General features: G+C 46.4%; 1 protein-coding gene across 1 annotated transcript in view; it reads left to right on the top strand.

Annotated features, from left to right (window-relative positions):
- slf1 (SMC5/6 complex localization factor 1) overlaps positions 1-12,079 on the top strand; it is a 29,853-nt gene that overhangs the window by 3,102 nt on the left and 14,672 nt on the right. The window contains exons 8-16 of the mRNA XM_076730175.1: positions 70-216; positions 423-592; positions 671-805; positions 1,853-2,006; positions 2,182-2,350; positions 2,575-2,720; positions 3,470-3,579; positions 7,009-7,088; positions 11,626-11,718. Of these exons, the coding sequence (XP_076586290.1) occupies positions 70-216; positions 423-592; positions 671-805; positions 1,853-2,006; positions 2,182-2,350; positions 2,575-2,720; positions 3,470-3,579; positions 7,009-7,088; positions 11,626-11,718 (1,204 nt within the window). The remainder of the gene's footprint in view (positions 1-69; positions 217-422; positions 593-670; positions 806-1,852; positions 2,007-2,181; positions 2,351-2,574; positions 2,721-3,469; positions 3,580-7,008; positions 7,089-11,625; positions 11,719-12,079) is intronic.

Here is a 12,079-nt window from a genome sequence, read left to right as displayed (position 1 = left end):
TGAGTGCCGTGTTTTCCCCTCCTTTCCATATACCTCTTACGTTTCATCATTGTTCTTTTTTTCCTCCAGGCAACGGAGACAGACTTCAGCAATGTCGGTACTATGATAGAGTGCGGGTTCTTCATTGAAGCCTTGGACTCAATCAGAAGTGCTGTGTTCCCGGGTTTGCTGCCACCAGCGCCGTACCTGCTCTCCCTCTTAGAGTACGCACAGCAGGTAGGACCAGAATTACCAGACTGTAGAAATTCCCACCTGCTGTTGCCAGAGCCTCAGGGGCTGCATGAAAGTATAACACATTTCATTACATTTTTCTGAGTTTTGGGAGCTGCCTTTTTGGCTTTTTTTCACGGGGGGCATCACTGGACAAAGCTGTGCTTTGATATCCAAACCCCTCAAACGTCATTTGTTGTCTTATGTCACAGGGAAACGCCACGTCTGTCTTCCTGAGAAACTTCCTTCAGGTTATGTATAACCTGCTTGTGACCAACCCTCCCTGGCTGGCTCCCAGCACAGTGAAGAGGTATTTTACCCAGGTGCTGCAGTGTCCTCGCTGTAAGACGGGCCTGTGGCCTTTTCTGGAGACAGCCATCAGGTAAACCACATGTGAAATGTATGCAGAGTAATGCTCCCATGCAGTATATTTACTGTGTGTATGTGTGTACTCCTTCAGTTACTGCCTGTCCAGTGAGGTCACCTGTCACCCGCTCCCTGGACCTGCCCTGCCATCGCTATTACAGTTTCATAGTGACCTTCTGGCATTTCTCCTCAAGCTCTTCCAGGGAGAACTCCACTCTGTCAGCACCGGGTAACAGCTCTCCTTTTGTCTGTTTTCAATGTACGCTCTCCTTTCTGTTCATCAGCAAAGCCGCTGATTGACTTTCCTGTTCCAGAAATCCTCGACAGATCGTTGCATTTTAGCTGGTGTGAGCTGCAGCACAGAGCTGCTGGAGCACGTTCATCTGAATTCATGACAAGGGAGCGGCTCATACTCCGACTTCTGGCTAGAGTCTATTTTTAGGCCTCCGCGCCGGCGACAGCTGTGGCCCGTGGCGTTATGTTTTCAGGTGGTCCGTCTGTTCGTATGTATGTACGTTGCATTCTCCTGAACGTGTTATCTCAGGAACACCTTGAGGGAATTTCTTCAAATTTGGCACAAACGTTCACTTACACTCAAGGATGAACTGATGGGAGTTTGGAGGTGAAAGGTCACTGTGACCACGTATGACACAAGTTGCCATGTTTTACGATTTGTAGCTTCTTTGGAGCAACATCCATATTTGAAGCTTTGCAGCCCACCAGAGGCTCATTGGTTCTGCTCATATTGAGCTGCAGGTGATTGTCGTTGCACTGTGTGGTGAAGCTCTCTATCAGTGCTCTGTGCTCCTCTGGAAAAATAGTCTCTAAGTGAAGACAGCATGTTTCTCACTGGACCTTATTCACTGGAATCATACTCAAAGTCTTCTCTGCGTATACTTTATGAGTCCAGACAGACATGGATATAAACTGCACTTTGACTGGATGGCGAAGGGAAACGACCACAAGGCGATTATTCTAATTAAGATATAAAGACTTGGATGAGACTACATGTATATTTGTCAGTTTGTACTTGTTCGTATTTATTTGAAAACCCTCCGCTAACAATTATTTGTTGGTATTTACTAACCCACATGTAATAATGGCTTCAAATGTAATTAGATTTGAATAGACTGTATTAAGTTTATATCACTGTTTTATTCGCACAATAAATGATTTCATTAGTTGCATTAGACGGTCTGGTCTTCCTTCAGTCACCTCTCTCTGCCTCTCTCTGCCTCTCTCTGCCTCTCTCTGCCTCTCTGCCTCTCTGGCTCAGGGATTTTGTGCTGCCTGAGGCGACAGGAATCCCTCAGGCTTCAGCTTCAGGATCTTTGCTGTATGGAACCTTCTGGACCGTGTGGGAGCGCTCCACGCTGTTGTCCCGAGCTGTGAAACAACTAGCCAAGCTGTTGGTACAGGCTGCCATCGAGGTGAATACTGTGGGACTTATGTATTGTTATTCTCACTGGATGGCGCGTCGGTGCGCCCATCGCCCGACTCAGTTGCCCGTTGGGTCAGATTCGCGATATGATCACCAAAACAACGTTCCGCCTGCTGTTGGAGCTTGCTAACTCCATGCTGTGATGTTGTTTATCTTCTCTGAAGGACTACGCTGAAGGAGGTGAAAAGCAGAAGCTGCATTTGGCCGACACCCTGCTGGACCTCCTGTCCGTGTTGGTGGAGTTCTGGTGTCAGCAGCACTTCAAGCTGAACCAGAACCTGGTGGAAAAAGGCCTGAAAGACTTAGCAGAGCACTTTGCCGTTATAAGCCAGGGTACGCAAAGTAGAAAACATTGTGTGTGCACGTATGTGTGTGTTTTAATCATGAGAGGACTAATACTGTAGAGGTACAAATGTTATCTTTCAGCTAATTCTACTTTACAAATACTGCAGTATTTACAAGTAATTCAATCACATATTTAACCAAATCATTAGCATTATATTTTCATTTCACTGACAGTGTGGTATCTGACGTATTTCCCTCGTTTTGTCCTGTAGACGTGTCTCCGGTGGTGCTGGAAGAGCTGGTTATCAGGATTCGCTCTGTCAGACTGAAGCTGGTGATGGCTGATGCCATATTCAGGAATCTTTGCTGCAGAAATGGATTCACAGTTGGAGATGATTCCCTTTCTCTCAAGAAAATGGTGTGTGTGTGCTTGTTTCTTGTTCTTCACTCAATTTCCCATTACTTACCCACAGGAAACCGCACTGCTTTCATCAGTCTTGTATTTATGACAGGCTTTGTCGTAATTTGAGTCATGCACTTCTTACTTATATGAGTCACAACAGTCGTGTGCTGCTTAGTTTCATAAGCCACAAAGACACTGAATGACATTACATCAAATGTAAGTTTTACGCGTTATTAAAACGAAGATCAGCTGAACTCTGCATGAGTTCAGCTGATTTTCAGTTCATGTGCTGGGAAAACCTTTTGAAAGTGGTTTTGGCAAAATGAGAGCGTGCAAGATCTAATAAACTGCATCCACATACACTAATGTTTGTAAAAACACAGCAAATAAGAAAATAATTGAGGAAACTTACGAAAAAAAAACAGCTTTTCTGATATCAAACGTTTCTGATAAATACGGCAGTTTTAATCTTTCTGTTTCCTGTTACCACAGTGCTTTTGTGTCATGGTAAAGAGGCATGAAACGCAGATGTTCTGCATTAGTAAACTTGGCAGTGTGAAAATTAGTTCAGATTATATTACAGTTCCACTACACAGCCAAAGATGGCTGATGTGGTCAGCCCTCTGTATTACATTGCACTAGAACATCTGGCTTTCTCGCTCACTCTTGGTGTCTTCATGCCTCTTCAGACACAAACATCCACTTGCAGCGTCAAGCCACTGTACAGTTTAAGCGTGTGTGTGTGTGTGTGTGCCTTCTGACAGGTGCTGTCCTACCTGCCGGCTCTGGGGACTTTGGCTCAGAGTCCCACCGGTGCTCGTGTCAGGACTGGACACACCTCCCACATCTGCACCAGCCAGGGGACCGGCTGCAGGTCAGTCAGGCACAGCTGTCTATCTACACCACTGTTAGTCTGTCAGGTACATATTCACAGGAGCCTGAAGCAGATCATGTGAGGACATACATACATACAGAGGCAGGGCTGCACGAGGGCCACCAGTTTAGTCTAAGACTCTAAATAGACTTTAAAGCAACTTGAACACATCTTTGACCCTTCTTTCCCTTTTCAGCGTCGTACTAGTTCATTACAGCTCTGCTGCTCTTCTCTCCTGTTCCCACTCTAATAACTCTCAGGCGATCAGAAAAACACTTGGACCAATTTAGATTTAGGAAAAACCTTTTGAGTGTTTGTGCTTTCCAAGTTGTCAGCCTTGTTTTGGAGACAGTAAATCCAGTCATTCCAGTCTTCCAGGATCACTGTGGTTCGCTGCTGCCGCTGAAGTTTGTTTCTTGGGTGTGTAACAGCACACCGGTCAGATTTCACAGAGGCGGTGTAATAAAATCTTCCACTGTCTCTTATCCTCTCATATCTGTCTTTCATTTACTTTTGTACCCTTCTATTGGCTTGTGTGCGTCTAAAACAACAGGACTATTCAACCAGCCGTCTGCTCTGCCTCCGCTGTCGGTTTCTCACCCATAGATTTAAGGGCAGAGGCAGCGTGAGGCAAAACGGGTGAAAATATACAGACCCGATGAGAAATGTGAGTGAAAAGGAACAAAGGAACACCTGGGGAGAGGGTGAGTGTGTGTGGGTGGGTGTGTTGGTGGGTGGGGGTGAGGAGCAGAGATGCATGAATGGAGAGGCTGAGGGAAAGCTGGAGAGAGGCAAATGGAGGTCAGACGGAGCGTGAGGAGTTGGCATGTGATGGGTCATGCCCAGGTCTGATCCTATCAGTGTGTGCTGGCTGACAGGAGGGGTGCAAGGGGAGGTTAGACCCCTCCACACACACACACACACACACACACACACACACACACACACACACACACACAGGACTGAATCTAATTCGGACAGGAAGCCGACAGATAGACAGACTAGGATATCCCATCATGCCTTTGTGTCTCCCCTTACGACCACCAGCTCTCAGCCTTCACCCCCGCCTTTCTCCACCTCTCTTGATCTGCCCTCGCATACTAAATCCCTCTCTGAATTCAATCACACACACACACACACACACTCTCCATACTCTCCATACTCCCTATCAGACATCTGCTGCTCCACCAGCAGGTAGTTGGCCTGGAGAAGGGCAGGAGTCACCAGGGAGCAGGTTCATGTGAAGGCTACTGGTTCACGCACGGACCAGACCCCCTCTTCCCTCCATCACTGCTGTCTTTCCACTCAGCGCTCTCTCCGCACTTTTAAGGTTTATTTTTGCGTAGACGTAAGAAGAACTGAAAAGCAAGGAATGCAGTCTGTGCGGGTGAGATAAAGAAATGCCAAAGGGCATGTAAAATCATTTGACCCTAAAAGAAAGAATGACATCAAGATGACAAAGCCTGTGATGAATCGAGGACAGAAGCCAAAAGAAAATCTTGTTTCCTCGTGTTTCATGGTGGGATTCATGATGTTATACATATTTCCAGTGATGCTGACACTCTTAATCAATTAACACATCTTGTGTTGAAGTACTTAGTCTGACACACTCCTCAATCTCTAAGCATTTCCAGTGCAGTTTGTTTTTGGAGCTGCTACGACTGTAAAATCATTTGCATATTTTATGTAAAAAATGAGCTCTATTTATTGTACTCTGCTTTAAATACCACAAATGTGACTGTGGCTTCAGTGCGGGTTTCATATAGAGGCTGTCAGTAGAACACAAGACCACGATAAAATCCTGGGAAGGTGTTTGGTATTGGATTTATGAAAAGAGCCGGAGCATGTCATAAAGGTTGAGAGGAGCTGTGTGACCCCTTTATCTTTCATTTCTGGCTGTTAGAAGGCATTAGGCTGTTTCACTGTGGCCCGGAGCTGCCGGAGTCGCACGTACGTGTGAGAGGTGGCGAGTCTGCCTCTTCTGCACCGACAGACAGGCTGGCATCAGGGCGCACGTCCAAGCTGTACCAAGCTGACAGGCCGGCTGATTGACCGACTGTTTAGATGGCCGTTTGACTTGCCGGCTGGCTGCGTGGCAGCGAGTGCTGTTAGCAGAAGGGAAGCTGTAATTAAACCAAGGTTTCCTCCTGCTGCGTTAGTCAAGCTCTTATCTTCTCAAAGTGTTTGACTGTGCCATTATTTTGGCTCCGTCTCTTCTGGCCAGATCTGTATACACTGAAGTGTCACCTGGATTTAAGAAAAGCCTGTAACTAGATCAAATCCACTAATGTTTTTACAATGGAGACAGATTTAAAGGGACAGGGGGAGTTTTGGTGCATTAAAGCAAGTAGAAACTGTAATGCATGGCTTTCTCTTACTTTGGCGTTTGACATGCGCTTCCCCATTACTTCAATATTGCAAACAAGTTTCTTGAGAGTCGGCCTCCAAGGGCACACGCTGCCCCAGGCCCAGAGCTGATAGCTGGGCCACTGACAGCATGCTGGCCTCCTAAAGTAGACCATGAGGGAAGGAGAGACCGGGGCGTGTGCAAGCCAAGTACTGTCAGCCTCCGCTGCCGCCAGCCTATATGGACAGGGGACACTTGGGTGAAGTGGTTTGAGATGAGAAGTGCTACGCCCTTGTCCTAGACACCCTTATGGACTCTCTCTCTCTCTCACACACACACACACACACACACACACACACACACACACACAGAGCTCGTCTCATCTCTTCTCAGCCTTGTCCCTGCTAATAACAAGCAACGTGACAGGACGTGTGTTTCCTCCTCACTGCTGGGAGCTCCTTCCTGGCTTCTGAACAAGCCAATTACCAGGGAACAAGCCTCCTCCCTGTAATACGGATGGCACCGCGCTTCGATGCGGCGCACGCGCACGTGCACAGGCGTATACACTCAAGACACCTGTCAGGCTTCATGCAGGCAGATCTCCCATACCCACTCACAGGACTAGTGACAGCCCACAGCTATTAGCACGCCACTACTTTGAAGAGGCTTCACTTTCTTTTACTAGTTATTCCTCCTAATGTGCTTGCTCACATCGAATTCTCCGTCTGCGCGTTTGAGGCGTTAAGTGGGAGGAAAAGTGCTTTGGAGACGGGAATAGAGGGTTGGGTGTGTGAAGTGTGTGTGGCCAACACTGTAGGGGTTTGACAGATATTGTCAGATTTCATATGAAATGATACAGCGCCACGAGGGATTCATTTGCTAATGGCACTTTTCACAGTACAGCGACGCCCGTTCCACTTTCTGTACCGCAAGGTCTCCTCGCTGTCATGCTGAAATGGTCAGTCGTTGAAACTTTGGACATGTTAATGTGAATCGTGGGTAATCTCTGATTGAATTAGGTTTACTACATACATGTATATTTTCTCATAACCCCTGTGACCACGTCCTTTGTGTCTGTGCAGTGCTCAGAGCTCTTTGGCGAACGAAACAAGCCTGGAGAAAGAGAACATCCCCAGAGGTCTGAACAGAGTCAACGCAGCAGGTACACACACACACACACACACACACACGCACGCACGCATGCTGCTGCTGCTGCTGCTTGAAAGTATAGCTGCACATTTGCAAGGAGCAGACTTTTAATGGACTGATGCACCGCACTAGGTCATCAGTAAAGGGGGACATGATAGCTCTGTCATCACTTTCAGCGTAATGAAGAGCACATAATGTATGGAGAGGGTGATTGATTTGCATCGGACCAGGCTTCCATCGCGTCAGCCGTGAGGGCGACTTGACTGCGTGCGATTCAGCCCGTCGCGCGTCTTTGGGCCGCATCGCCTCCTCTGTGTTGCGCCTCCTTCTCTTCCTGTTCTGCTGGCATTGAAATGCAACACCGCGCTCTTTGTTTTCTTTTGCTTTTTCCACGTCTTATTCACCTTTTTAAAAAGTAATAGGTAAATAAATAAAGAAGTGGCACGGACAGAAATAATGGCTTTCTCACACAAAACAATAACACATATTAGTACGCGCAGTGCGCTTCAGATCTCCATTTTAGGGGTATTAAATGCAGCAATTAGGGTCGCGCTGCAGATATACAGCGGCTGCACGGGTGGAACTTCCTGCAATTAGAGGCATGGCACTCTGTGTGAACTCTCGAAGGTGTCAGAGCTCATATCTCCCCCCTCCACCTGATCAGAAAGGCCCTGCGCCGGAGCGAAGGAAGGGTGGAGGGTAAAGGAGAGGGGGGTGCGGGGGAGGGATGGCTGAGGCAGGAGACTCAAGGCTGTTGGCATGTGTTGTTTTTCCACTACGTGATCTCTATACCGATGCGGTCGGCATTAATTTTTGATGAACCATCGGCACAGCATCCTCCCCTCTCGCCCTCTCATCCCATCCCATCTCACCCCATTCTCTCTCTCTCTCTCTCTCTCTCTCTCTCTCTCTCTCTCTCTCTCTCTCTCTCTCTCTCTCTCTCTCACAGGCTTTTTTTTCACCCGCACACTATGTAAGCTCACTTTCTCATATGCTGCACTTTCTTCCTTTGGAGCATCTGTCTCGCCTCCTGGAACCTCAGTATCTTTGTCAAAGTAGCTGAGAGGGGTTGAGGGATTTGGGATGAACTTCTCTTTTTCAGCTTCCGTATTTGCTTCTGGAAGCTCAGCAGAGATTTCAATCTAAATCAGCCCGAAAATACTGAATGTAGATTGTCAAACAAGAGCTGCTGTGTGATTTTCTCTGCTTAAAATCTATTTGCTCTCAGCTTCATGTCATCCTGAAACAAACCGTTAAAGTCAACATTCACGCTGCGGAGTTCAGTGCACAGTGTAAAGCTACCGCAGGCAACTTTGTGCAGCGGTGAGAGACAACTCTTTCAAAAGTTGGTGCTTTGATAGACGGTCAATTCTTTTCTATCCAAACATATTGAACTCATAGCCGGTTAACGCTCCTCTAATGAACGTACCTCTGAGCGCGGTGAAACCAGTAGCCGTTCTGGAGCTTTCGATTGCACCGCAGGGTCTTCCTCAGCAGATGAAGTCGTCATGTTTTTAGCATTTTAAGGACTTCTCGTGTGTGTTTTTCCAGCCTGTGGTTTGTAGTGAATTTCTGATCTGATCAATCACCCCTGCTGCACCATAACATCGCACAACAGAGGCGAAAGATGTTTGTGAGCCTGGCTTTTACATCCAAGCCACAGTGAGTGGATTGAGCTTTTATATTGAGGATTTGCTCCCGATCATTAAAGAGACACTCTGTGTTTGTGTCTTATTACTTCCTGTTGGCAGGGAGGAGGGCACCAAGGCGCTCTGTTGCTGCCCAGTGTTCTTTCTGACTGATTAAATGGACTTATCTCACATTAAAATCTTCACCAGTGAAATTTTAAGATGACTCTCGCTTACGTTAATGCCAGTAAATTCTCTGGAGGCACGGTGAAAGCTGCAGTAATCGTGATTTCGGGGAATTAACGCGCTGCCGTTGCTCTTAGAGCCAGTGACAGCAGTAGTCTTAAAATAGTTTTAAATCTATCCAATAACTGGCGCAGAATACCTTTCTAACACATTCCTCACAAACAGCATTGTTACAGGCTTCCAGCAGCTTGTTGGTCCAGTGATCGGCGGGCCAAGTGACACTTTACAGGAGCGTAGCAAGCAGACTGAGGGATATAAAGAGCAACACATACATTTAACTTTTCTATTAAAGTCTGAAACGGGGGATTTATAGAAAAGGACAGGCGGATTTATCCTTTCCGTGCTTGTAAATGCTGAGCATGCAATTACCCCTATAATAGAGGCGTTGTGTCCAAATTGGAGCCATTAAAGTGATTTAACACTGCGTGGATTGGCCCTGGCATTTGCGAGGATGTGTACACATGGGGTGTAGTGGAATGGGTGTTTAATCACAGCGTTTTAGAGCCCGGTAATAGCAGAGCAGCCCATGTAGAACACTGACGTGCCACACGGTGCAGCTCACTCATTAGGGGCTGTAGTTTGAGCTGGGCTCCACCTTCTGTTTGGGTGTTTTTGGTTGTCAGATTGGAAATATTGGTCTGCCTCATTGATTGTTACTGATGTTCATGCTGGAGCACTGCCGGAGTGTCTGCTTTCTGATGCTGCGCTCGCAAACAGCCGCGCACTGTTGTCTGTAAACTGATATGATTTTTACAGTGAAACATATTTTCAGAATGAAAATCAAATATTGCAGAGGAGTGGATTTTTTTTTTTTTGCACTGCACGGTGATCTTTTTCTGTTTCTTTATTTATTTGTGGCATGAAGTGTCTTATTTAAGTGATATCATGCAATTATTTTTAATTTTTTTTTTTTAGCATTCAAGTTGTCAGACAAATAATGCCACTTTATGACGTAAGACATGACTAATATTAAAGTTAATGAACTAGTGAAAGTTACACCTTTGGAAGTGCTTGCGATAAGTCAAGTCGCAGCTTCATCAGCCTGATTGTGTGTCCTCGCTGCTTCTGAGAGGTTGATTTTTAGGATTCATGCAGCAAATAAGAGACTTTTTATTTTTTAATCTCGTGCTTTTTTGCCCCATTTCACTTTTAAAACCCCGAACGGCTTATTCAATGACCACTGAGCCCTATAAATCTGCTATGTGGTCTATTCGCCGTGTGGTGCTGCAGGGCAGGACTACAACAACCCTCTCGTCTCATGCAGAGTCTTTGTAGACGTTTCTGCAGCAACATTTATGACTGAAATGTAAAGAGAGATTTTCTAACAAACTGCATGTGTGTGCCGTGTAATTGTGGACCCCATCAGCGCTCGAAAAAGTGCCTTTCCAAACTTTCAGCTTGACTAATTTAACTCCTGTTTGTCAGGTTTTGCATCACATCTCAAGTGAGAACATGAAAGATCCTCTTTTTGATAAGCAGTCCTTCCAAGTTCCCGCGTTTTATTTTTTTTCTTCCACTCCTCAGCCTCTTTACGAACGGTGGATGGCATTTAATGCATCTTCTGCATCCTCAAAGACGCCTCCTGGAAGAAAGGAGTTCTTCACAATGAATAGCAGCCAGCATTTTCAATATTTCCCTTATATGCTTTGAAATGCAGGAGACCCTTTCACTCTCTCCTCCGCTGCTTCTTCTTTCTCGCCCCCCCGGTTTCCTCCCTCCCCTCTCCACCTCCACCTCTTTTTGCCCCAGTCTGTGCTCTGTGCACGCTGGAGTGGAGCCCCTGTACAGGCGTGGCGTCCTGGGGAGAGCTAGTAAAGCATTTATTACGGGCTTTGCAGTTCTGTATTATACTGGCAAGCACAGAGCCACTCATGCTTGGCCTTTAACTTCCCTCTGAAGTTCAGCCATACATGAAAAGAGGGGGCTCTGGCCCGCTAATATATTCCTGGTTTAATATTGTATCAGGAAAAAAGTGAGGGATGGGGTAAAGATGAGGGAAAAAAAAGGGGAAGAGGGGAGAAGGAAATTGTGTTTAAAAATGTAAATGGAATCCTTGAGAGGTTTTTTCCGTGCCTGTTCACTGGTAGTTTGCTGATTAAATATCACGTGGTGACACTGGCAATGCCCAGCGGAGCTTTTGAACCCTGGATCTGTGAAGAATCCTTTTCGGGGCTTTGTGCGTGGGCTGTCTACCATAACTTCCTCTCAAGTAACAATATAGGGACGAGCGGACAGGAAGCGAGACCGCTTTCTCACCGCCGCGTCCATTCACTCGCCGACTGCCCCCGATATTAACTTTGTTGGGCTCGGGGTGTAAGTGGAAAATCTCTGTGTCTATAAAAGAGGGAAAAGAGTGAAGCGAATTAGCCCAACTCTCCATCTTTAATTTTTTTTTTCCTCCCATTTTTTTTTTTTTTTTCCCTTGAAAGATCTCCCCCCTTTTCTCATCACTCTCCTTAAATCGCATCCTCATTGGCGGGTCGTACTTTTTTAGGTCAGGCTTTTTTGTGTGTGTGTGTGTGTGTGTTTGGGGACATTTCTGTGCTATTTTATTGGTGTGTTCATATGGATTGGGACAATGGGCAGGACATCGGGCACACCCTGATTTTGGATTTCTCTCTTCTCTTCCGCCTCTTCTCTCTTTTGGGTGTGTTTGTCCGTTGTGTCCTGTCGAAGGAGAGACCCTCCTCCACAGAGCTTGCAAGAGGAACCAAGTGGAAACGGTGCTTCAGATCCTGGCGCTTCCTGGCACGGACGTCAACGTTAAAGGTAAGACTTTCTCGCTCTCCCTTTTCCCTGTAACCTCAGCCTCACCGTCATCTCACTTCACTCCCACCGTTTGCTCTGGGGTTTCGAAGAGCGATTAACATTGGAGAAAAAAAGAGGAGAAATAGGAGTGCGTGTGCGTCATCATTGAGGTTAACCTTTAGCTAAAATGTAAAGGGTGTGTCTAGAAAGAGCGGGATGGGTGAGGAGGCTCAGATTTGCAGCTTTATGGTGACTTTGCTAAGTGAATTGAATGCCTTTTGATATTTCAGAGTGACTGTCTTTTGTCCCTTTAGGTCAAATATAATGACTTAGCCTCCTTTTGTGGAAATGTTGTGCTGTTTTAAAGGTTTCTCCGATTTTG

This window comes from Chaetodon auriga, chromosome 5, assembly GCF_051107435.1.
Source record: "Chaetodon auriga isolate fChaAug3 chromosome 5, fChaAug3.hap1, whole genome shotgun sequence".
In the NCBI taxonomy this organism is placed as follows: Eukaryota; Metazoa; Chordata; class Actinopteri; order Chaetodontiformes; family Chaetodontidae; genus Chaetodon; species Chaetodon auriga.
This window is presented reverse-complemented; position numbering and strand designations above follow the sequence as displayed.